This window comes from Zootoca vivipara, chromosome 13 (assembly GCF_965207765.1).
Source record: "Zootoca vivipara chromosome 13, rZooViv2.hap1.1, whole genome shotgun sequence".
Taxonomy (NCBI): Eukaryota; Metazoa; Chordata; class Lepidosauria; order Squamata; family Lacertidae; genus Zootoca; species Zootoca vivipara.
This window is the reverse complement of record NC_142596.1, coordinates 37,390,433-37,414,327: the sequence shown is the minus strand read 5'-3', so window position 1 is coordinate 37,414,327 and position 23,895 is coordinate 37,390,433. Positions and strand designations below refer to the sequence as shown.

Sequence of the window (23,895 nt, the reverse complement as noted above, 5' to 3'; positions counted from 1 at the left end):
AGAATCCATACACATTTATTCCAAACCTTATTGGTTTATTCAGTCTTGCCATTCCACACAAGTACCAACAACATGACTACAAGATGCTAAAGGTATACAAAAATCAAACTTTATAGTAATGACTGTACAATAGGTTGCAATTCTCTTGGCCTTTTGCAAAATGAACACTAGTTATCCCAAATGGTCTCAGAATCATCACCTTCCACCCCAGGAGGAAGGTGGCAAGAGAAACAGCTTTTCTGCCTATTTGTTTCACATCTTCTAAAAGCGAAAGCATTTACATCGGTCTTGGCAAGGACAGGTCATGTGAACAATGCACCAAAAACATTTTAGTAAAGGAAGGGATGCCTTAAAAAGAACACTAGTCCTAGTCCCCCAGTTCTCTTGCTGGTTAAATGCACCAGCAGCAAGGAATACGAGAAAGCGTTTCTGTGTGCCAACATCCCTAAGAGCTGAGGGTGGCGGGGGGGAGGAACCAGTCCGTATATAAATTTGCTTAGGGTTTTCTTGCAGCCTGCCATTTCTTACTTCCAACAGTATAAGTTTATTTTTGACATATCCTAAAAACAAGAGACTTCACTGGACTTAAGAGGACAGTATCATGTCTAAAGAACAATGTTTCTTGTTGAGAACTTGCAAACCAAAGCTCCCTTTAAAAAGGACTTTAAGTCCAACAAAAGTCCACAGTTCACCCTGCTGGGCCCAAGACACTAGGCTAGGTCCCTTCGTTTCATTTTCATTCCTCTTTTATTTTTCAAAGGTACAATTTTTAAACTGAATGCACTTTTAAGTTTAAAAAAAACAACGAAAAAAACAAAAAGCTGCCAAGTCCCACATTTTATCGGGAAGAGTTGGAACTGGATCGGCTGCGGTGACGCCTGCGGCCTGGAGATCTGGATCGTGACCGTCTGCGAACTGGGGATCTGCGCCTGGGAGACCTGGACCTGAAAGGGAATAGATAGTTGTGAGGAAGAGAGCAGAGCTTCAGTTAGGAGAATGGATGGATATCTAAAGTAATCCACACTTATCTAGTCAGTCCCTTTTTATTCAACAGCATTCAAGAGCAGTTAAAATATCCTAAAGGGTGAAGGCAGTTCAGCATGCTAACATTTTCCAAATGAACCCTCATGCAGAAAGCAATATAGCAACTGTATAATAACTAAATAAAATAAATATTTTCTCAGTTCCTAGATCAGAAAGTACTTCCACCTGCCTTCCCCTAATGTATTTCTTAATGTATTTTTTAAAATAAAATTGCTGGATTTATTAATGTACATTTGATATGCTGTGAGTCACTTTGAGCACTGTTGTGGAAAAGCGGCATACAAACAAACTGATGCTAATGCTCTGGAAGGGGGCGCCTATCCTTCAAATACTTTCTGCAGGGACAGTCTTTGTTCACCATCAGCTGTAGTGCAGGAAGTAACTCACTGCCCATGCTTGGTGTGACTCATTTGAGTCCGCAGGTGTCCTTTTTAGTTTGCCTCCATGGACAGAGCTCCTACCAGCTGTAAACAGCTAAGCCCCTCTGGCTTACCCAGCTCCACAAAGGCAACCTACCTTCTCCTCATGCGAGGTGGAGAACGACGCCACATGGGTGGTGGCGGCAACATCCTCCGCGGAGGGGAGAAACGCCTGAGAGGCATCCTGGGCCGAGGAGTCAGGACAGCCGTGGCAGTGATCTCCTGACCATCAATCTGCCCTATTTAAAGATCACAGAAGCAGAAAGTTGATTTGTTTCAGCAGGGTGGAGGGATTGACGCAAAGGCCCCCTGCAGCCTCTGCCTTCTTGCTCACTAGGGAAGGTCAAACTATGGCAGTGGTGTGGGGGAGCAGGGAACCTAGAGGGAGATAGTAATACACAGGTGTAGCACATACATGCAAGAAGATACCAAAAAGACATTGGGGAGCCACAAACATCACTTTGCTTACCTATTACAATCAGGCCCAGTTCCCTGACTAATTCCCTCTGTGGGTCATTAGCCCCCAAGAAAAAAAAGAGATTCATAACCTCTGACCTACACTATAAATTTTTTAATGTCCAGCATGGGACTGCAAGTTTTTCCTGGGACAAGCCTCTGCTTTCTTTATGAATAATTGCTGCCAACTTATTCCAAGGTATTTGCTCATGCCCACAAGTCCATTGCCTTTCTGGAGAATGCAGTTTACCTTGGGGGCCATTTTCATCAGGATGATCCACCCTTCTCACTTTGGGCCAGAAACCAAAATTGTGTGGTCACAGAGGTCCCACCAGCCCATATTCCTGGCAGACAAGGTTGATTTTTTCAAAAAGAAGTCATACAGGTAAAAAGATATATTTTTATTATTATAAGAGTAAAACTTGAAGAACCCAGAGCCTTATTTTGTTCAGGTGTGCTCTGCAAAGAGCCCTCCTAGCTGGTAGAACCTATATCACTTTTGGGAAATCTGAAACCCTTGTTTAATGGGGGGATCATCTCACATTACAGCATAAAGATTTTTCAGTCTTAACAATGCAGCCAGCCTCTGAAACCCACCTCCATCCATGTGCTTCAATGCCTTCTCAGCATCATCTGGATTCTCAAATTCTACATATGCATAACCCTTTGAAAGGTGTGGGTTGAGTCTGTCAACTGGCATATCAATCATTTTGATCTTTCCATAAGTGGAAAATATTTCCATTATGTGGTCCTGGAAGAGGAAAAGCAAGCTCCTTAATGCTCATGGCAAACGTTCATTACCTTCCATCTTCATAACAAAACACTGAAAGGGCAGCGGCGGAAGCAGCAACACACACATGCCCCTTTAACTGGATTTGAACAAAAAGAGTGAAGACCATTCAATTACACATTGAAATGCTTCAACAGTTTTGCTTCCCAGGTTACCTGAACTTTACTCAGTTGTATCTATAGGAGCACTAGCTGGCCAGGCCACACATTGCTGTGGCTCATCCCTGTGATTCCCCCCACCCTGTCCCGATCCATGACCTATCCCGCCCCCTCCTCCCCGCAACCCACACCCAGGTGAGTCCCCACCTCCATTCTGCCTAGTCTGTAAATGCGAGCCCCCATTCGGTCTAGTAGCTGCAGTACCAGTGTAGCCTCCAATAGAGGGCCAAGGTTTTCTAGCTAGCTGTAGTACCAGTGTAGCCGCTGCTAGAGGGCGCTGTGTTGCAACCTCTTCTGCCTTCTATTTCCCAGCTTCCCTGGCTGTGTGATTTGAGCGTTCTGATGGACCCTGTTTTGGGGGTTTTACTTGGTGTAGGTGTGACATCTGTCTTACCAATGGGCATGGTGTTACTCAGACATTCACATTTGACGTTGTGTCAAAATTTGAACGTAATCGGTCAAGCGGTTTTGGCGAAAGGTCAATGCACACGCGCAGGTCCCCTTTACATTTATATATATATATAAATTAGAACAGCCTGCTGGACCAAGCCAGTGGCCCATATAGTCTAGCACACTGTTCTCACAGGGGTCAAGCCACTCACAAGCAGAGCCTGAGCACAACATCACTCTCCCTTATAGAGATCTAGTGTATCAATACTGGGAGGGACCCTTGGTCAATAGCACCCCCAGCATTCATATTCAATATGGACTTACAGGAAGCTGTCTTATACTGAGTCAGACCATTGGTTCTGGGGGAATTTTGTTTCCCTACCTCCTTTGGCCTTTTTACTTCTTTCTGGGTACAAGTGAACAACAGGCATCTGTTACCTTAGTCACATTTCTGGTGAGTCTCCCAACATGTACTTTGGTAGGTTTCGGTGATGGACTCCTCCTCTTCCGTTCCTTTTCATCTCTCTTGGGCGGTTTAGACCTGGTGGAAATAAACAAAAAGTGTCAAACAAAAATTTAAACATATGGATCTGCAACTCAAGCTCTTCATTAACTCCTATCAATGCAGCATGACAAAAAAACCCACCAGTGATCTTATTCTGTATTCCTTGCTAAATTTGTTACTAAAAAAAAAGGCCATTGATAGTTTGCAAGAAATAATTATGCTAAAAGGGTGAAGTGAGTAACTATTGAGGCTTAACTTAAATTCAGTAGGGCTTAGGCAGGCATAGGCAACCTTGGCTCTCCAGATGTCAGTGGTCAGGGATCATGGGAGTTGTAGTTCCAAAACATCTGGAGAGCCAAGGTTGCCTATGCCTGGCTTGGAGGGACCTTTATTTCAGTGTTTCTCAACCTTTTTTGGGCCAAGGCACACTTGTTCCATGAAAAAAATCACGAGGAACACCACCATTAAAAAAGTTAAAAAATTTAACTCTGTTCCGCCCTATATTGACTATATAATTATGACTGTAAGAAACACTTGCCAATTGCTGTGTTGGTTGCAATCTCCTGTAATAAGGCTTCACAAGCCGCTGATTTCTCTGCCAGCACAATCCTTTGCTCAGCAAGTTTCAGGTTGAGCTCATCCAGCCAGCTTCTTTAAGTTTCTCTAAAACCACCCTCCTGTGGTGGTGGCTGTTGAGAGCTGCGCTCGCTCCACGTCGTGACCTGGCCGGCTTCCTTTCCGGCGGGTCAGTGTTAGTTATTGGCGGCCGCCAGGCACATGACAATGCAAATCGCCCTTCTCGTCGCCGCACGTCGCGGCACACCAGCCAGCGTCTCGCGGCACACTAGTGTGCCGCGGAACAGCGGTTGAGAAACGCTGCTTTATTTGACACTATCGACAAAGTTTGAAATTTAGAAGCATCTTTTTCATATAACACAGGTTCCCAAAGATGAGATTCAAAAGGCAAAGAACAGGACAATCTGTTATTTTGCCCACTTCTGCCTCTGGCCCACTGCTAGCATTTGCCGCTCCCCATGAAAGGAACATGGCCTTTGAGCTGAAAAGGGTCCCCCACCCCTGTCTTACAGGAAGCACTTATCAAGGCGAATGGATATAAAAGTAGCCAGCAGCCTCCAATAATCTAGACTCACTTTGAACGGGAACGCCTCCTGTTGTCGTGCCGATGTCGAGATGGGCTTGGAGAACCCGAGGAGCTGCTGGAGCTGGAACTGCGGGAGGTGCTTGAACTCCCAGAGCGGCTTGACGCGGAGGAGGAGCTGGAGCCACTGCTGGAGCCGGTGCTGGAGCTAGAACCAGAACTGGATGTGGAACTGGAGCGAGACCTGGCAGAGAAGGTGTCATGCAAGAGACTAATGGCAGCAAGGGTGTTCTCCCGATAACCCCCAAGAACTTCTGAAGGTGTTGGAAAGAACACACCATTGTCTTTTGCAGTTCCAACCCAAACCTGGCCACCTCCAAATGCAGAGGTGATGCTCTTTCTAAATCATTTCACTTATTGTATTCATTTGTCCCAAAACAGATTTCAGAGCAATATACAAAAGTCACCTCAAATTACAAATACCTTATAAAACCAATTTAATGAAGAATCAGAAATACCATTCAGCCCACTAATAATGCCACCGTCTAAAATGCTCAGGCAAAGAAAAATGTTTTAATGGTCTCTGAAATTACCTCCCTTTGGAGGGTGTTCCAGTTGAAGTGCCCATAACACACACACATACACCCCTTTGTAAATGCAGGGCACACATCTTCTAAAGATGAACCAAGAAGGGCCTCACCTCCAAACAGATCATTTGGGTTCAAACAGACCTCCTGTGAGAAACCACACACAAACCCCCAATATCTCAATCAGAGAAGAGGACCTGAAGTCAAATATGTGTTTAGCATTACTGCTTCACTCAGCTTACAACCGGCCTGCTGGTTCAGATCAAGGGGCATATTTTAAGTTCTCAAGCTTAACTGCCCTACATTCCTGGGAATCTCACAAGTAGGGCATAGTGGAGACATCCACCACAACTCCATTTCTTTATCCAACATCTGAAAAGTTAAAAGGTTTGCACTTTCTGAGCATGGCGGCATCATTTTTTAACAGCCGATTAAGAATCCTTGGGAAGGCCTGGTCCTTGAAATGGCCTTCAGAAACCCAAGAATTCCTGACTCTGCTTACCTGGTGCTGCTACTACCACTGGAGGCGCTGCGCCTCTTGCGAGTTTTGTCGCGCCCGCGATCCTTTTCACTCGACTCCTTTGTAGCTGGCTTGTCTTTGGACCTGTCCTTGGACTTTTCTTCTGTACGGTCCTTGCGCTTGGTAGGAGAGGGAGCCCTTTAATGAACAAAGGTTGAGAAACTTAATTTCCAACCCCACAATTTCAGTTGCAACAAAAGAAAGAAATGTCATTGCTACAAAGATGCTAAGAGACAAATCCCCAGTGTTTACACTATGGAGCGGCTTCATGAAAGAAAGCCAATGGTGTGGAATACTGTATATGGAGATTATGAAAAGGAGGGGAAGATGCATTTCTAATTCCTCATGCTTGATGGGAAATCCCTAGGAGTCTGCACAGATCCCCCAAGAGGGGTGAGGCCTTGAACATTCAGACAATTATTACCTAGTGCTGGACTTTTTATTATTTTCTTTGATTCCTAGCAAACTCTTCTTTTTCATTCCTGACAGCTCCATTTTCCCCTTCCGAGTCCAAAAGCGGCACTTTTTGGGGGGCTCACTTATCTGAAAGCTTACTTCTAACTCCTTGATTCTGAGAAACGATCCCTAAGCGAGTGCAATAAACTCCAAAGAGCAGCCTAGTGACAAGATAAAAGGGATATGAGACAGTTAACATATAGGCAGAGGAAAAGAAAACCCACTTCACAAGAAAAGGCACAAGCTTCATGCAAAGCATTATAGTTCACACACTTCCGTGTGGCTTATTACCCATTTGAAAATAGCATCTGCTGAACAATTTAAGAGTGTGTTTACACAGAGCATTTGAATTTTCTTTCTAATCACCCAACAAAAGGAGGAAGAACACAATCAACATAGCATTACAACAGGACAGTGGTAGCCAACATGGTGCCCTCCATATGAATTGAACTCCAACTCCCATCAGCCTGTCATCACAGCCAACTCTCATGGATGACTGGAGTTATAGTCCAGCAACACCTGGAGAACACCACGTCAGCTACCTCTGCAATAGAAAGCAAGGTACCTCAACAGGACATTGTGGTACAGTAGTAGCAAGAAAGCATTTTAAGTCCCAGGAAAATTATAGTAGATTTTAATTGTTTGTAAGAATTTATACTGCTCTTCCTAAATTATTAATGCAGTTTCTCATTACTACTGCTAAGCATTATTTTGTATTGATAGAGTGCTGCAGTTAAGTCTGCAATTTTAGCTCCAGGGTAACTCCCAGAGACTATTAAATGTAACAGCAGAAGCACAGCACATAACCCAATCCTCAGATCACAGAACAGGGGTGGTAAAACCTGTGGTCTTCCAGATGGTCTTGGACTCCAACTCCCATCAGCCCCAGCCAGCATAGCCAATTATTGGGGTGATGGGAGTTGACAATCCAACAAAATTTGGAGGGCCATCATTTCCCATCCTGGCATAAAAGATCCTCAGTTGGAAATGCTGCTGGCTACAGCAGATAAGGTACATAAGTCCTTAAGGGTTATACACACTGTGGGCTCAAGAGTGTCTCTATATTCTGAGAGTAAAGGTAAAGGGACCCCTGACCATTAGGTCCAGCCATGACTGACTCTGGGGTTGCGGAGCTCATCTCGCATTATTGGCCGAGGGAGCCGGCGTACAGCTTCCAGGTCATGTGGCCAGCATGACAAAGCTGCTTCTGGCGAACCAGAGCAGCACATGAAAACGCCGTTTACCTTCCCGCTGTTGCGGTACCTATTTATCTACATGCACTTTGACGTGCTTTCGAACTGCTAGGTTGGCAGGAGCTGGGACCGAGCAACGGGAGCTCACCCCGTCAAGGGGATTCGAACTGCCGACCTTCTGATCGGCAAGCCCTAGGCTCTGTGGTTTAACCTACAGCACCACCTGCTGAGAGTAGCTATGGCTTATTTCAATTACTGTAATTCTACCTCTCAGTATAAAACCCAAGGTGTTTTAAAGTCATACATTAAAAATAATGACTATTTTAGAATGGTAGAGTACAGGGTACTGTACATTTCAGATTAAGTGTATGTATTTTTCCCTAGCAAACCAGCATCAGGGCAACCCATGGGAAATGGGTGGAAAATCTGAAAACAAAGGTTTTCATCCTTGTAGTTCAATTCCTGTACACTGCTATGCTCAAGTAACTCAACAGGCACTGAGAGAGCAAGGTTGTTTGATGTACATTTGACCTACGAAGGACAAATATGTTTTGTCATCTTTAAGATTAACACTTGGAACTACAAAATAATAATAATAAAAATCCTTCCAGTAGCACCTTAGAGACCAACTAAGTTTGTCATAGGTACAGTATGAGCTTTTGTGTGCATGCACACTTCTTCAGATACACACGAAAGCTCATACCTATGACAAACTTAGTTGGTCTCTAAGGAGCTACTGGAAGGATTTTTATTTTTTTTATTTTTGACTACGTCAGACCAACACAGCTACCTACCTGTAACTTGGAACTACAGTATTAATTTACGGAGGGCAACCTGGATTAAAATTAAAGATGCATTTTCATGTGCTGAGACTTCTCTCAGGCACATTATACACACAAACTGTGTATAATGTGCTTATGCAAATAACCCTTTGGGAAGGTCTAAAGCAGGGGTCCCCAAACTAAGGCCCGGGGGCCGGATGTGGCCCAATCGCCTTCTCAATCCGGCCCGCGGATGGCCCGGGAATCAGCATGTTTTTACATGAGTAGAATGTGTCCTTTTATTTAAAATGCATCTCTGGGTTATTTGTGGGGCCTGCCTGGTGTTATTACATGAGTAGAATATGTCCTTTTATTTAAAATGCATCTCTGGGTTATTTGTGGGGCATAGGAATTTGTTCATATTTTTCCCCCAAAATATAGTCCGGCCCCCAACATGGTCTGAGGGACAGTGGACCGGCCCCCTGCTGAAAAAGTTTGCTGACCCCTGGTCTAAAGTAAGCTCCAACAGGCCATTATTCTACTGATGTCTGTAACTTAAATTGCAAGTGCCTGAAGCAGTTCAAAAATAAGGGAAAGCACACACTGTTATACCACTCTGCTTCTGCTATAGCAGAAGACTATTCCCACAAGCTTAGCTTTCCACTTGAATCTATGTTAACCTTTAACAGAAACAGTGTTAAGTATTTCTGCACAAGTCATTCAAGAAGGCAGCTCTTGCTTTTGTGTCACTCACAGCTATTGTGGAAGCATAGGTGTGTAATGATATTCCCTGCCCTAGGGAAGAACTCACATTCAGAAAACCTATGTCTGGATATCCCAGATTTCTTAGCCATTCTGCTTTGACAACTCTGAATATAGCCCTGTGTTATATAGCAGACAGGAGCATTTTCGGAAGCAGTAGGACGTACTCCAGCAGACGTTTTCATCAACAAAGAAATTAAATGGGATTAAAGGTATTATTCCTCTATATCCACACTTCACAACCCACTTCCTATTCACATTAACTGCACTCTCTAAGTGGTACAAAAACAATTTGAAAGGACCTGTTCAGGTTAAATAAGGTCTTGAATTAACTTGGTGGTTAAGAGAAATCAGTGAACCCTCAGTAAAAGAGAACTGTCTCTGCTGTATACCACATCCTCAGTGCTTTAAGACCAGGAACACCAAGCCCAAGCTACCAGTACTGCCCCAAAAGAAACAATATTGTGTACAAGTTTTAATAGTGCCTAGAGATTTTCTGTGGGAATCACTGACTTTGCAATCTGACTCTTATCATGTTCACAAAGCTAGCAGAATGGCTACCTGTATACCTTACTGTGTTTGGGCAATACATTGACTTCACTGTGGTGAAAAGCCACTTCGTACATAATCATGTGAATGTTTTTAGTCTTAGGTTTTTTTTAACATACAGTATCAATGGACTTGCATATTTGTATAAGTAATCACTGTTATTATTGAAAGGCAATTTCTTTGCTATTGATAAACAAATATTAAGTGAATTATAATAGCACCTGCTGCACTTCTGCTCTTCACTACCACCCCCACCCCCAAGAAGACCCCCTAAGACCATGACCACCCTCTAAGACCAAGAGGGACCAGAGATTTGAACTTGAGCTTCCCAGGTACAAGCTATATCCTCTACTAGCTCTGCAAGCTGGCTGAATGGACAACAGCTTACATCTAAAAGTAAGAATCGTAGTAGCAGAAGCACCATAGTGCTGCAACATAAAGCCATATCTGAGAATCCACTGAAAGAATCCCCACACTGGAAGCCAAGGTATAAGATGTAACCAAGGGGGCCAGTGTGGTGCAACACTTAGCATCACAGAAACAAGAGGGTTAAATCCCTGGTCAGTCACAAAGCTCAACTTAGAGGCCTTGGCTCGTCTGAGGGATCACAACAGGCCTATCTCACAGGGCTGTTATGAGGTTAAAACGGGGGTAGGGAGAGAAGAACCATAAACTCATCCTGCATTTCTTTGGATAAGGGATTATCTTTTGCAAAATAAAATAGGTAACACGATCAATATAATAATAGAAGGACGCAACTTGAATTTGCACAGTACTGGTCAGGCAAATAAGGGGGGTTGAAAGAGACTTTCAGAGTGGGCTCCAGGAAGTTTGGGAGACCCCTCAAGGGAGAAAGGCGGGGTGGGAAGAGAAAGGAACCCCCTCCTCAACTGGGCCTAGCTGGCGATACGAGCTTTCCTCGCCCGACACGGAGAAAGAGGGAAACGGGAAGGGGCGGAGCAAATCGGCTCTGCCGCTTCAGTCAACCGACCACACACAGCGCCTCTAAGGGCTCCCAAACTCTCCCCTCCAGCCAAGGCCTCCCCGCTCCTCGAGCTCATCCGCGGGGCCGACCTCCCTCACAGACCCACCCCCAGCGTCCGGGAAGCTTTTCTTGCCACACTCGGGCGCAGTCACGGCTAACTGCAACTGCACCGGGGCAGATGGCGGCGGATTACCGCCTCTCCCCTCTACTTACATCCTCAGAGCCCGACCGTCGCTCCCTCGTCGCGCTCGCGGTGACGCGCGGATTGCCGCCTTCCACACAGCGGCAAAGAGCCGCTGGGCGGCGCGCGCTGATAGCGTCACCGGAAGAAAGGAAGCGCGGAGAGGAGAGGCGGGGTAGCCTTCTATCTCCATGGTTACTGTTCCCCCTTAAAGGAGCAGATCGACCCTTTTTGTTGTGGTAGTTTAAAGCTCCATAGAGATAAAGAAGAAGGTTTTTTTGGAGGGCGGGGACAACAACAATTCTTAAAACACGATAATGGAAAGGGGAAATGGGAGTTGAAAGGATTATTAGCTCATGCAGGATTTTTTTTCCAAGCGCCTAGCACTTTGGACATTAAACATTTTAATAAACTCAGTGGGAAGGCCTGCTGAGACTCCTGACCCCCTCTCTAAGGGAGACTACATTTTAGAGCCTGTCCAGATCCCTTTAATGTTGTTATTCTTCCTTCAAGGAGCTCAAGGTGGCATGCATTGTTCTTCCCCCTTACTAATTTTATCCGCGCAACAACCCTGTGAGGTTTGGTAGGCAGCGCCTAACCTACCACACAGGGCTGTTGCATGGATCAAATAGGATACGGTGGTATTTCATAAATGCCCTGCATTCCTTGGAGGAAGGTTAGGATAAAATGTAATCAATAAGCAGCAAATTAAAAGAGGCATGTGGCAAACAGTGTTTACTCTCTGTGAGCTTTCATGGAGTAGGGTCAACTTCATAACATATATGAAATGCTATCTTTAGTTGGCAGATTGTACAGATAGACACATTTTTATTTTGTGTCTTTGCTTAAAACCTATTTATGTATTTTCTTACAGTTGGATTCTATGTTTTTTTCTGTCATAGCACACATGCCTTTAGACCATCTCCTGAGAATTAGTCAAAATCTTATTTGTGACCTTTAGTTTGTTCCAAAAAAAGTTATTACACCACTGTTATTTTGGGTTTTTTCCCCCTTTATAGGTAGCTAACCAACACAGCTACCTGTGAATATGTTACAATTTAATGACACGGCATGCCTAATGTCCAGTGCAACAAACCAAACCTATTTACCAGCTATAAAACAAAGCAACCATCACACACCTCATTGCAGGATGTACTACTGGTATATCTAGACTTAGTTCAATTCAAAGTGTAATTCTGACCATATCTACTTGGGAGTAAGTCCTATTTAATTTAGGGGGGGGGGGGTTCACTCCCAGTAGAATTAGAATTGCAGTCTAAATTCCCATAGATTTCAGTGGGAATTGAGTTAAATTAGAACGAACTTGTTTGACTAATTTCAATGGGACCCAAGTTCAGCTAATTTCGTTTGGAACTGGAACCAACCTTATTTATTAAATGTAAAATGTTATAATCACTTAAAGGTCACCAATGTCTCAGCTGCATGCCCATAGGGTGCCCCCACCAGCTGAAAATAGGTTTGGAGAAAGCATTCTATCATAGCCAATAGAATAGGTGGCACAATGCCTAGCTGCGGTTTACAAACATGCTCAAGGGCCTCAAAAGTCTGGCAAGCATGTAATACATATTTAAGAATGTAGTGCAGTCACAGAGACCCCGTGGGAGGGTTTGTAGTGCTGCATCACAATCCAGGATTTCTATCTTGTCAGGACAGGATAGGGAAGCAAAAGTAAACAGCAGTGGCCAGGGCATGGGAGAGAGAAGGGAGGGCCACTGACAGGGGGGCGGGGATGGTGGTTTAAAAACATTTCAGATGCTGTAAGATTGGATTGTGTTTTAAACAATGGCAGAGGTCTGAGTAGAGTAAGCATGGGTTAATGCTGAGGAGTAGAGGGTGGTAGTTAACTTTAGCACAAGGTTTGTACGGCAAGAAGGGAGTTTGGAAATGCTTTGTTGTGTTAGGGAAAATTCTGGGTGCGAGGCTACTCAGCCACCCAGCTCGTCAGGCAAGGGCCTGCAGTCCGCTGTGGAATAAAATAAGGAGTCCAGCCACAAAACAGCAAGGTTTACTACTGCGCAGCAGGTGCCAGTCAAGACTGAACAGTGGGAGCAGGGTTGCAAGAACTTTTAAAACTTCCCACCTAATTCCCAGAATACATTTCTAAAGCATCATTCCTACATCATAGTTACATAGCTAACTGTCAGAAAAGGGGAGGTACATACAATATTAACATACTGTGCCTGGTGTGCTATGGTTCATGGGGTCACGAAGAGTGGACACGACTAAACAACAACAAACAAGATTAACATAAGGGTAATGATTCAGAGCAAAAGTAAATGTGTGATAAGTACCAGGAGGAACTTCTTAAGTATCCACAGGAAAAGAACAATAAGGTCCTGGCTTTGTATCACCTGGGTGGGTCTGGTGATGGGATTAGGCTTGGCCAACAATCAGCTCAGCAAAGTGCCTCTGGGCACTTCCTGGAGTCCCTTTTCAAGGGCAAAATAGTGTTGGAATGGAGGAAACTGGAGTTAATTTTATATGATTTTTAAAACTAGGTAACTTCCCTGAGTTGTCAAGTCAAAAGGATACATTTATGCATAATATTTATAACATTTAACAACTTTAAAGATGTGCCCCCCGTTGTTAGCAGAGATGGCTGCAACACTGAAGCTAACACCAAAAGTCTAAATCCCTTCTCACTGTACTGTACTCTAATTTTGTTTTAAACTGCCACACACACACACCCTTCAGTGGCACCCCCTGCTCACTCTGCCATTGTTTAAAATCAACACTCTTGTTAGGGCAAAATTCTTGTTCTCAGTATCTTTCCATCCCTGCTTTACTCAAATGTAAAAATGTAAAAGTGCCATTTCCCTCTCAGTGTCCTTCTACTCTCACTTTACTAAACTTTTGCCATTGTTTATGACAGCCACTTTCCCCCCCTCACAGTGTTACTCCCTCCTCACTGTACACAAACATCTCCCTCTGAAAACCTGGTTCCCCTTCCAAACCCATGATCCTGTATCTATGAGGGGAAGCTGACAGTAGTTCCTTTTACAATATAATGGCTTTGGCTGACTAGTTAAGTACCATGATTTAGCACAGGCAAAAAGAGGCTGCTTTGTGCCATAGAAGCAAATAGGTGAGCTTTCTCGGGAATCCCCTCACCTAGCTGCTACTAGAACAGGCATCCCCAAACTTCGGCCCTCCAGATGTTTTGGACTACAATTCCCATCTTCCCAGACCACTGGTCCTGTTAGCTAGGGATCATGGGAGTTGTAGGCCAAAACATCTGGAGGGCCACAGTTTGGGGATGCCTGTACTAGAAGAACAATAGTCAAGAGTGATGTGTGTTAGTTGGGAGCTGGAGACTGATACATACCTTGTTCTGTTGTGGATCTAAAGCTGTGACTAGTGGAGGACCAAGGTACTTTGGAGTACTAATGCTGTGAGCCCCTCCATACTATGATCAGGTTGTATACAGTATATGTGCAAATAAAGCCACATATTCTAAAGACACCAGAGTGTCCAGTGACCTTTTTGCTTATTACAACCTTCATTCTCAAGAGACCAAACCCTGGAAAAGTGCTTGGAACTGCTCAAGAGATTGGGGTCATAACAGTATATTGGTTTATCTTTAGTAGTGTAACTTCATCTAAACAGGGTGTGGGGAGCCTTTTGCCCTCCATCAGTTGCTGGATTACAACTTCTGTAAGGGCCAGGAAAGCATGGCCAATGGCCAAGGGGGATGGCAATTGTAGTTGCAGCAACACCTGGAGAAACAAAGGTTCCCCACAAATATACTGGAGGAGTAAGATTGTAAGCAGTGAAGGTGAAATGCCAGGTTATTCAAGAGCAGCAACCTGTGGCATTTATACAGAAAGCTCAAGCACATACAATGGGTGTGAGGAACCTTTGGCCCTCCAGATGTTGCTGAACCACAACTCCCATCATCCTTGACCATGGGCCATGCCTGCTGGGACTGATGGGAATTGTAGTTGATCAGCACCTGGAGGGTCAAAGATGATCCACACCTGGTTCAGTTTTTAAACTGAGCACCTGTTTCCGTTCCTGGGCTCTTTGGGAAGGAAGGGCAGGATGTAATTTTAAATAATAATAACTGTATAATAATAGAGCAATAAAATTGTATGTCTGGGTTGTTGTTGTTGTTGTTTAGTCGTTTAGTCGTGTCCGACTCTTCGTGACCCCATGGACCATAGCACGCCAGGCACTCCTGTCTTGCACTGCCTCCCGCAGTTTGGTCAAACTCATGTTCGTAGCTTCGAGAATGTCTGGGTAGACTTGCCTAAACAAACAAACAAACAAACAAACATTAGCAAACGTTTATCCTACATAAACCTTGAAGGAAGGCGGTTCTTCTCCTGCAAGGGTTAAGCAGCTTCTCCCCTTGACCCCTTTCCCTGAAAGGGTTACAGCTCGGCTCCTCCTCCCTCTAAAAGTACTCAAACCTTGTTCCCAGAAGCCTTTGCGAAGTTTGGCTTTCCCCCAATCAAACAAAGAAGGCTGGAGATTTTCGAACAGCTGCTGAAGCCTCGTCAGCAGCACCAGGACTGTGCAGAGTTGGGGAGAAGGGCGGCGTAAGTTTGGAGCGTTGCTGCTTCTGCTGCTGCTTAGTCCAGGCTATGCAAAACCGAAGCGAAGCACTTGGGGTTGGAGAAGTGCAGAAAAGAGCATTTGAGTTGGCGGAGCGGCGTTTCTCCTCTTATCAGCAGCGCGATTCCCTTATGAAGCAGCCGGAACAGTTTTGAACAGAAGGAGGCTATGAAGATTGCAACTTTACACCAATTTAGAGAATGAGATCCGCGCGGGAATAACATATGGTTAAGCGTGCAGAGGATAGCTTTGCACACCTGGCTGGCATGGAGATCGCCTCTTCGGTCAATATTTTGTGAAGGGCGCTTTGTATTTTTAGCAGGTTTGTCTCATTGCTTTCGTCGTTTGTTATTAAATTGTGCAAAAATCGCGAGTAGGTTTTAGTTGTTGTTTTTTTGTCCATCACCAAACAAACTAAAAGGAACCCCCGGGTAATACCTTTGGTATCAATACTAATGTTAGCGATAAACATCTACAAAGGAGCGAGGAAGTTTCCCCCGAATTAATCAAAACCATTTAGGCTATAATTCTCTTGTCTGCTTACCTGGTGTAAGCCCCATTGAACTCGACGGGGTTTACTTTTGACTGGGCATGCATAACTGTGCGGTTAACTCTTCTTAGTTTACAAATCCCAAGTAATAAAAAAGAGCTCTCTCGGAAAGATTCGAACTTTAATGTCGGGGTATAAATAGAAAAAGAAATAACAATGAAAATTTTTCACCTGGCTGGAAAATAAAGCGCACACACATTCAGTCTTACTTATGTAACTTGCATGCCAGCTACAGTAGAAAACGGAAGAGTTATTTTTGTTGGCATCCGTCTGTCCCAAGAGACAATGGAGCGCACCTCCTTGGCAGTGTGTTAATGTAATCCTAGGTATGTCTACTCAGAAATATCTCCCTCTGAGTTAAATGGGACTTTCTTCCAGGTTAAACATGTTTAAGGATTGCAGCCTAAAACCCTAACATTCTCTTCCTGCCCACTCTTTATTTATTTTGCTTCACATTTTGCTTGGTGAGGAGCTCTGATGAACTCAAAATATTTTGTGCATCTCATTGTGACCTTTTAGTTGGGCTTGATTATCAAAATATAGGAAGACATACAGATCGTACAGTTCCTTCCACAGATTTTTCTTAGCTTTCAAGGTAAATAACACAGCAGAACTTGTAATCCCTGATGATTATGTACCCTCGGGCAAGAAGCCAGTTTAGGAGAAATAGGATTGTGTGTTATACGCCTAACAAATGACAGCTTCAGGGATTCTAAGTGTAGCTTCTTATATGTTGTATAACTCTTTAATAAGTGTTGCCTAACAGTAAAACCTTCTGTTTTCTTAGTGTAGTATTTAAACTGCTGTGTTTAACAAGCCAACCCACTGCAGTTAGAAAAGGAATATTATGTCTCCTGGTAACATTCCACTAGATAGGCAACGGTTTGAACATTATAAGGACTTTAGCTGCTTGTTCATCCTAATCTAGGGTATAAAGGAAAAAGAAAAATTCTGCCATTAATAATACATTTAAACATCAATACAGTCATCTTAGTTTGTACATATAGATCAATATGTGCCATCCAGATATGTCTTGAAATGAAGTTGATGTTCATAGAAAGTGCACTCAGATGTTGCAAGGACGTTAAAGACATTAGACCACTGCACAGTAGATGGTTCATATTTAGTGTTTGCCTGGCAGGGAAGACACCTTGATCATAATCCCTAGCTAACAGGTCCAGTGGTCAGGGATGATGGGAGTTGTAGTCCCAAAACATCTGGAGGGGCAAGTTTGCCTATGCATGTCCTAAAATAACACAGTAACCAGTTCCTTGACCCAGGTGGAAGCTTCCTAGATTTTTCTCTCTACCCATAAACCTTCATTGTAAAAGGAAAATTTCTGTGCCTCCTCTAAATTGTAAGTCAAAGAGCTCAGGTGGTATTTTGCTTTATTTCCTGGGATAACCAACATTGTCTTTAGGTTAAAGCTTCTCTGAAAGGTTGTAATGCCCTATAATTAGGTGGACTCTGATCCTGTGGAAATGCTCCCACTGTCATGAATCGGTTCAAAAGAGACCCTTGCAACATCACAATTCACTGCTAGGGCAAATAACCCATGGATTCTGTACAATGTGTACTGTTTGCAAAGTGTCTGTACAGGCCTGGCTTTTGGCCTACAAAAGTGCATCGTTGCTGTGGCATCATCTGTAAAAACCTACCTTGGCTTGCTAGGTGTGTGTGTGTGTGTGTGTCCTCGAATTTCAAAACATTCTCTAACTTTGAAAGCTTGTTGTGGCAACATGAGTAACAATTCACACGTTTCCTTGAATGTCCTCCTAACAGGGCAGAGAACCATAGAGGCAAGGCTTTGTTTCTGAAGACACTATGTAGACAAAATGTTCTAGAAATGGTGTGTAGGATGTTATTAAGCAATGAGGGAAATGTGGCCCTTCAGGCCTCTCTATGTGGCCCCATATACCTTCCTCTAACCATGCCTCTCACCAACCCTACTTCATTCCTGGATGTCTTGGAAGTGTTTTGGGTTTTTTTCCCCTATCGAATGTGTCAATATCTCTGATACTGCTTCTTGTTGGCTGGTTGAAAAATAGAGGAGGGCTGTAGAAACTAGTCTACTCTGTAAATGTAAAATCTGTATTCATTACTCTGCCCGCTTCTGTCCCCACCCATGACTGGCATGAAGCCCCTGCCCAGATGGGAATGAGGCCCTTAGTTTAAGAAAAGTCCTGTCCACCCCACCCCCCGAACTGGGGTGTACCCCGTTTCTCCTAAAATAAGACATAGCCATAAAATAAGCCATAGCAGGATTTTTAAGCATTCAAGGAATATAAGACATTCCCTGAAAATAAGCCATAGTGAGTTTTTTTTTGAGGAAAAATAAATATGAGACAGTGTCTTATTTTCGGAGAAACACAGTAGGTAGTTTGTCTCATGTCAAGATCTGGGGCAGAGCATGCCTCTGTTCCACTTGGTGGTCAACCTTGTTTGATTTAACTTTGCTGCCATCTGAGCCCCCAGGCCCTGCTACAGTAAATAATTCACAGTGCTTTTGATAAGAGCCTGTGCACAACTGCTTATCCTGTAATACTGCCACTTTAACTTGCTTTGTCCTTGGAATTTGTTTAAGTGCTGTGGGGCTGGCTAACAGTGTGGCCCTCCAGAGGCATTTTATTTATTTAGAAGCATTTATATTCACTCAATTTGCAATAAAATCCCTAAGTACTTTCCATAAAATGGTATAAAATAGCAACAAAAACAGCAGACATAATAAAATGATCAAATCATTAAAATCAACAGATGTTAGAAACGAATGTATGCAATAAGACCAGTGTCATTGGGCTCCCAACTCCCATCAGCTTCAACAGTATGGCCAACAGTTGGGGATGATGGAAGTTGTGATCCAACACCACCTGGAAGGCCACAGTGTACTACCCTGGTTTGTGTGATCATAGGGAAAACCTGAAGTTAGGAAGCTACCTAATCCTCAGCCAGATGGTCCATCTAGGTCAGGCATCCCCGAACTGTGGCCCTCCAGATGTTTTGGCCTACAACTCCCATGATCGCTAGCTAACAGGACCAGTGGTCAGGGATGATGGGAATTGTAGTCCAAAACATATAGAGAGCCGATGTTTGGGGATGCCTGATCTAGGTGTTCAGAAGCAGCCACCAGATGAGCTCTATTCTCTCTTTTTCTCTCCCTCTCTCCTTCTTGTCTTAATGAGAACAATTTTATTCAATCCTTGTTTGTTTTTTTCTCTTCCAGACGAAATCCTCCTACAGAACAGAAAATTGCCAGAAATCAGAGAGGGATTTTCCCAGCATGGCTTCTCTTCTTGTGTGGGCATTGAGTGGACAGGGTTAGACTGATGCTGTTAACTCCTGCCCAAAGGGTTCTTGGAGTCATCCTTTGCTACAGAAAAAGGATATATATATATTTAGCTTCCTGCCCATCTTCTAAAGCGGAGATATAAATCCAAAAACACACAAGTGTTTGTTCCATGGAAAAGGCCATTGGCCAGCTCAGGAGCTGGTGATCTCTGCTGGATTTCAGAATGGATTTTACCTTTGTAAAATCAGAATGGATTTTACCTTTCTATAAGACGGTGCAACAGTGATCATGACCATTTGACACTGGTTGTTTTCCCAGTCCCATTTTGCCTGTTTGACTTGCTAATCTAGCAGCATCCACATCAAGGTCTCTGTTGGCTGTTAGCGCACCCTAGCTTGAAAACGGCGTATTCTTCTGGAATGTAGCCACTGTCCATTTGACTAAAGGAAGAGGCCAAAGTCCTTGGCCCCACCATGGGTCGCTTAGACGACCATGCCAAGAAACGGATTGTGGAGCTGCGCAAAGCCGGCTTGAGTTTCCGCAAGATCAAAAAGGTGCTGGAGCTGGACAACATCCGGGTCACCCCGCAAGCCATCTACCTGTACCTTAAGCGCAAGAACGTTGAGCCCAGCCAGCCCCCGCCTGTCTCTTTTCTGCAACCTGCTCTCGAGAATGGAAGCAGGAAGACTCTTGCGGACCAAGCTGGCTGGGAGGACAACCAGCTCTGGAAGTTACTCCAGGAAAACGAGACTGAGCACCATGGGCAGAGAGAGGCTGCTGGCTCTGTGGCAGGAGTTGGCCCAAGCTATGAGGTGCCACCTTGTGACGGCGAGGAGCACATCAAAATAATTAGCGTGACTTCCTTGAGCAAGGATGGAGGGCAGTTTGGGAAGCAGAGGGCCTCCCATGAGGGCCTCTCCAGTGGATCTCAGCTGAGCCAGAATATGGGTAAAGCTTTGCACAGCCTCTTTGTTCACATTTGCTGCTGGCTTCTTCTTGAGGCCTGTTTAAGAAAACTCCCACAACCTTTGCTCACAGCAACCACCCTCTGCAAGTGCAAGCTGTCAGGGCTCCACTTTCTATGGGTTTCTGGGCTGGAGGGTGAGTGACAGTTTGGTAGCACTTCTAAGGGGTAATAGCTTCAAGTTTAGTTCTGAGTGCCATGTGACCTATGAAGCCCTTAACGGCCAGGGCTTAAGGCAGCAATGGGGGAACACCAAACCTATGGGCCTAATTCGTCCTGGCATGTCCCAATTTGGCACATGAGGCGGTTCTTCAGAAACAGCTCCCACTTGCCCCCACACTTGTTGTATGTGAACATTGGTGTGGGGGCAAGTACAGACTTTGCTGCAAATTTCTTTGCGAGCGCGGCTTCCTGTCAGTGCCCATCGGCTAATCAGCACTGACTGAATCCAATGTGATTGACAGCACTAAGGAACACATTAAAAATAATCAATTAACAATTATGGGAAGATGCATTCTTAATTGTCTGCATAGGTTTGGAGCAGGCATCCCCAAACTTCGGCCCTCCAGATGTTTTGGACTACAATTCCCATCTTCCCTGACCACTGGTCCTGTTAGCTAGGGATCATGGGAGTTGTAGGCCAAAACATCTGGAGGGCCGCAGTTTGGGGATGCCTGGTTTGGAGGAAGATAAAAAAGTTTTCAGGTGTTTAAAAGTTGAAACAGAAGGCAGCTGCCAAATCTCCATGGACAGAATATTCCATAGCACTGGACTGACAACACTGAAAGCTCTGTTTCGTGTTGATGTCAAATGAGCCTCACCAACTTGGGAGACAGCCATCAACACACCTGCAGGTGATCTCAGTGATCAATCTAAGGGTTCAGGCCTTCCCTAAGGTACCCTGGACCTAAGTTCAGGGCTTTGTAAATCAATACAAGGACCCTAATCCTGGCTTGGCAGCAGATGAGCAGCCAGTGCAGATGTTTAGCAATGGTATCACATGTTCCTAGCCATGTTTCCCCATCAGCACATCTGGGGGGCACCATATTGGTTCGCTACCCTGCTTTTCTCTGTTGGGGTGACACTGAGGCACCTTCACTTCTTTCTCTTTTTCTCTTCCAGGTGACAACTGCCCAGGGCCAAAACCTTCTGTGTCGCCCAGCTGCTTGACTCCATTTGCACCTGCAGTTCCTCAGCATAATCTGAATGGCAAAGGGAAGGCCTTTCTGCCACCTGCCCGGAATCCTGCCTTGATTGTGAAGAGGAAGATTGTAGGCCGTGCCATCCATCTCCAGAAAAAGGTGGGAAGGGCACAGAGAGGGAGGGAGGGACAGATGTGAGCATGATTGGAAGCCCAGAATAGAATCCTAGCCCTATTATTCTTGAGTAGTTTCATGCAACCCCTAGAGCAGTAGAAAGGATGGGTCTGGTGTCCTTCAGTGGGGTATGAGAGATGATTTTTCTTCCACATGTAGGAACCAATGCAACCCTTTGGATTCAGATAGCGCATGAGTAGACCAGTCTAAGAAGCCTGGGACACAAATTTTCATGCCCCTCTAGTGGCTATGGTGGCTCATTTACCAGAAATAATGTAGGGAGCTGTGTTGGTCTGTGTGCATGCACACATGAAAGCTTATACCCAGAACAAACTTAGTTGGTCTCTAAGGTGCTACTGAGCAAATTTTTAATTTTATTTATTCAGAAATAATGTTTTGGGGGTTAACTCTGGAACTTGTATACTCAATTCTGACCAGACCAAGCCTCCTAGAGCAAAATATACATAGGGTGGGTGCAGGATGAAGAGATGTGCTACACGAGTGCCAAACCTCTGCATTGTATCTAGCCAAGTGTTACTCAGAGTAGACATATTGAAAGTAACGACCCTAAGTTACTGGAGACGACCCTCTTGCCTTTTGCGTGGCTGGGATGTAGTTTGCTCCCAGAAGGGAATGTGGCCGTCAAACTGAATGAAAGGTTCCCCATCTGCACTTTTTTCATCTTCTGGAAGAACAGTTCTTAAGCTGAAACTGAGCCTTCTTCCTTGTCTGTTAGGCAAATGTACAGAACGGGCAGAATTCATCTGGTTCTACACCCGGTTTGCCCTTCATGGTGAGGGTGCAGCCAACTGGCCATCCTTCCAGGGAGACAACTCCTGTCCCGATAGCATCTTCTGGCTGCTCTGCACATGTAAGTGATGTGGAGTTTGCATGCTTTAATAGATACATGTCAGAAAGAGAAAAGGCTCCCAAGAAAAAGGAGGTTCATTTTTTTGGGGGGGGGTGGGATTTGAAGGATTGTGTGCATTGAGGTGGCAAGAGAGTCCGTAAGAACTTCAGAACCCAGTTGGGCAGGGGGACACTGACTTTTTAGGGAATGCTTGGAATTTTGAGGAAGTGCCATGGGCACCAGCCACAAAATAGCTGCTGTGAGGGCATTGGGTAATTGCCACATCATCTAAAAGGGAAGAGACAGAGACAGGGCCACAAAATGGTGTGGGCGTGCTCTCCCTCTCCCCTCGCAGAGAGAAACTCCTTGCACCTCTCTGAACAGAGGGTAAGATGCCAACCCAGGCATCCAATGAAATATTGACATATTTTAAGGGGACATGTTCAAAATAGGAGAAGCTGAGACGGTGCAAACAATCCCTGGTGCTTGGTGGATTTCGGAGGGGATATTTATGAAGACCTGCTGCAAACGCCAGAGGAGGCATCCTGGCACCTGTGATGTTTGTGACTCCTGAGCTAGAGTCTTTAATTGAAGAAGAGAATCTCTGTTTGATGATCCTGCCATTTCTTCTTCTTTTTGGATTCCCCCTCCCCTTTCTAGACTAAAGATGCCAGTACTCAGACTTGTACATTTAACCCCACCTACCCTCCAGTTCATCAGAATGCTCAGTGGGGAGCTCAGATGACTACCTCCTTGGTCCCTGCTGCCAACTCTCAGCCACTTGCAGAGAAACTGGATACAGTGCACACTGAGGTCCAGAAGCTTGCGCAGGCTGTGCATATGGTGCTGGAGCGCCAGTGCCGACTGGAGCGCCAACAGGAGCAGCAGCAGCGCTTCCAACAGGAGCTTCTCATCACACTGCAGCAGCTCAGCTCCACTGTTGGCCACGGGGCAGTCCCTGCCCATGCCCCCTGTACTCCTTACAGCGTGGCTGACCCCTCGCCACCCTTGCCAAGCTTCAGCCAGTTCAAGATGGAGCTTATCTGACCAAGGACTACGGGGATGGCAGTGGGGGTAAAGATTGAGCTGTTTTATGTTCTAAGTGTATGTCTTTTGCACCTGGCTCCAGTTAGTAGATCTGCAGGTTCTAGTAAAACACACACACTAAATCCTGCAAGTCAAGCTCCTATGGCAGGGGCGGTTGCAAAGTAAATGGGGTTAGAACAGCCTTTGCATACCTGGTGCCCTCCAGGTGTTTAGGACAATCAGTCACAGCCAGCATAGGGCATCATGCTGGCAAAGGCTGAGGATGAGCTATGTCCCAATTCTTTGTGAGATATGAGATACCTCGCACAGGATTGGTTGGGGAGTACCTTGTTCCTTATGACCTGTATCAAGGCCCTGTGCAACCGTGTTCAGAATAAAATTTTCTATTTACACATGTGTGCCTTGTTTTCATAATTTGTTATTTTTTAATATAAAGTTCACATTGCAAT

General features: G+C 44.8%; 2 protein-coding genes across 8 annotated transcripts; one reads left to right on the top strand and one right to left on the bottom strand.

Moving 5' to 3' along the window:
- Positions 1–14: 14 nt before the first annotated feature.
- RNPS1 (RNA binding protein with serine rich domain 1) lies at positions 15–11,063 on the bottom strand. 6 transcript variants are annotated; one of them, XM_088656644.1, is made up of 8 exons: positions 9,190–10,929; positions 6,393–6,585; positions 5,951–6,106; positions 4,914–5,105; positions 3,696–3,798; positions 2,517–2,670; positions 1,561–1,702; positions 15–944 (listed from the first exon to the last, which is right to left on the bottom strand). In XM_088656644.1, exons 2-8 carry the CDS (start codon positions 6,461–6,463, stop codon positions 839–841), a joined length of 924 nt encoding a protein of 307 aa, XP_088512770.1. In that variant the 5' UTR covers positions 6,464–6,585; positions 9,190–10,929; the 3' UTR covers positions 15–838. The 6 variants fall into 6 exon arrangements, with proteins under 6 accessions (XP_088512770.1, XP_088512769.1, XP_088512771.1 ...); XM_088656643.1 differs by having other exon boundaries at positions 10,781–10,929; XM_088656645.1 differs by having other exon boundaries at positions 4,914–5,069; positions 10,781–10,929.
- A 4,272-nt stretch (positions 11,064–15,335) lies between these two features.
- On the top strand, positions 15,336–23,844 carry LOC118092826 (uncharacterized). Of its 2 annotated transcripts, XM_035131420.3 has the most exons (5): positions 15,336–15,755; positions 19,204–20,217; positions 21,356–21,534; positions 22,286–22,420; positions 23,060–23,844. In XM_035131420.3, exons 2-5 carry the CDS (start codon positions 19,743–19,745, stop codon positions 23,444–23,446), a joined length of 1,176 nt encoding a protein of 391 aa, XP_034987311.3. In that variant the 5' UTR covers positions 15,336–15,755; positions 19,204–19,742; the 3' UTR covers positions 23,447–23,844. The 2 variants fall into 2 exon arrangements, with proteins under 2 accessions (XP_034987311.3, XP_034987312.3); XM_035131421.3 differs by lacking the exon at positions 22,286–22,420 and having other exon boundaries at positions 15,353–15,755.
- The last annotated feature ends 51 nt before the right edge of the window (positions 23,845–23,895 follow it).

Excerpts from the sequence above, each read along its gene's own strand:
- RNPS1 (XM_035131935.3), bottom strand. The coding sequence starts at position 11,048 with ATGGAGATAGAAGGCTACCCCGCCTCTCCTCTCCGCGCTTCCTTTCTT. Across the intron at positions 6,107-10,887 it reads GACGGTCGGGCTCTGAGGAT|GGCTCCCTCTCCTACCAAGC; the intron begins GTAAGTAGAGGG and ends TGTTCATTAAAG. Across the intron at positions 2,671-3,695 it reads TCACCAGAAATGTGACTAAG|GACCACATAATGGAAATATT; the intron begins GTAACAGATGCC and ends TTCCTCTTCCAG.
- LOC118092826 (XM_035131420.3), top strand. The coding sequence starts at position 19,743 with ATGGGTCGCTTAGACGACCATGCCAAGAAACGGATTGTGGAGCTGCGC. Across the intron at positions 20,218-21,355 it reads TCAGCTGAGCCAGAATATGG|GTGACAACTGCCCAGGGCCA; the intron begins GTAAAGCTTTGC and ends TTTCTCTTCCAG. Across the intron at positions 21,535-22,285 it reads CCATCCATCTCCAGAAAAAG|GCAAATGTACAGAACGGGCA; the intron begins GTGGGAAGGGCA and ends CTTGTCTGTTAG.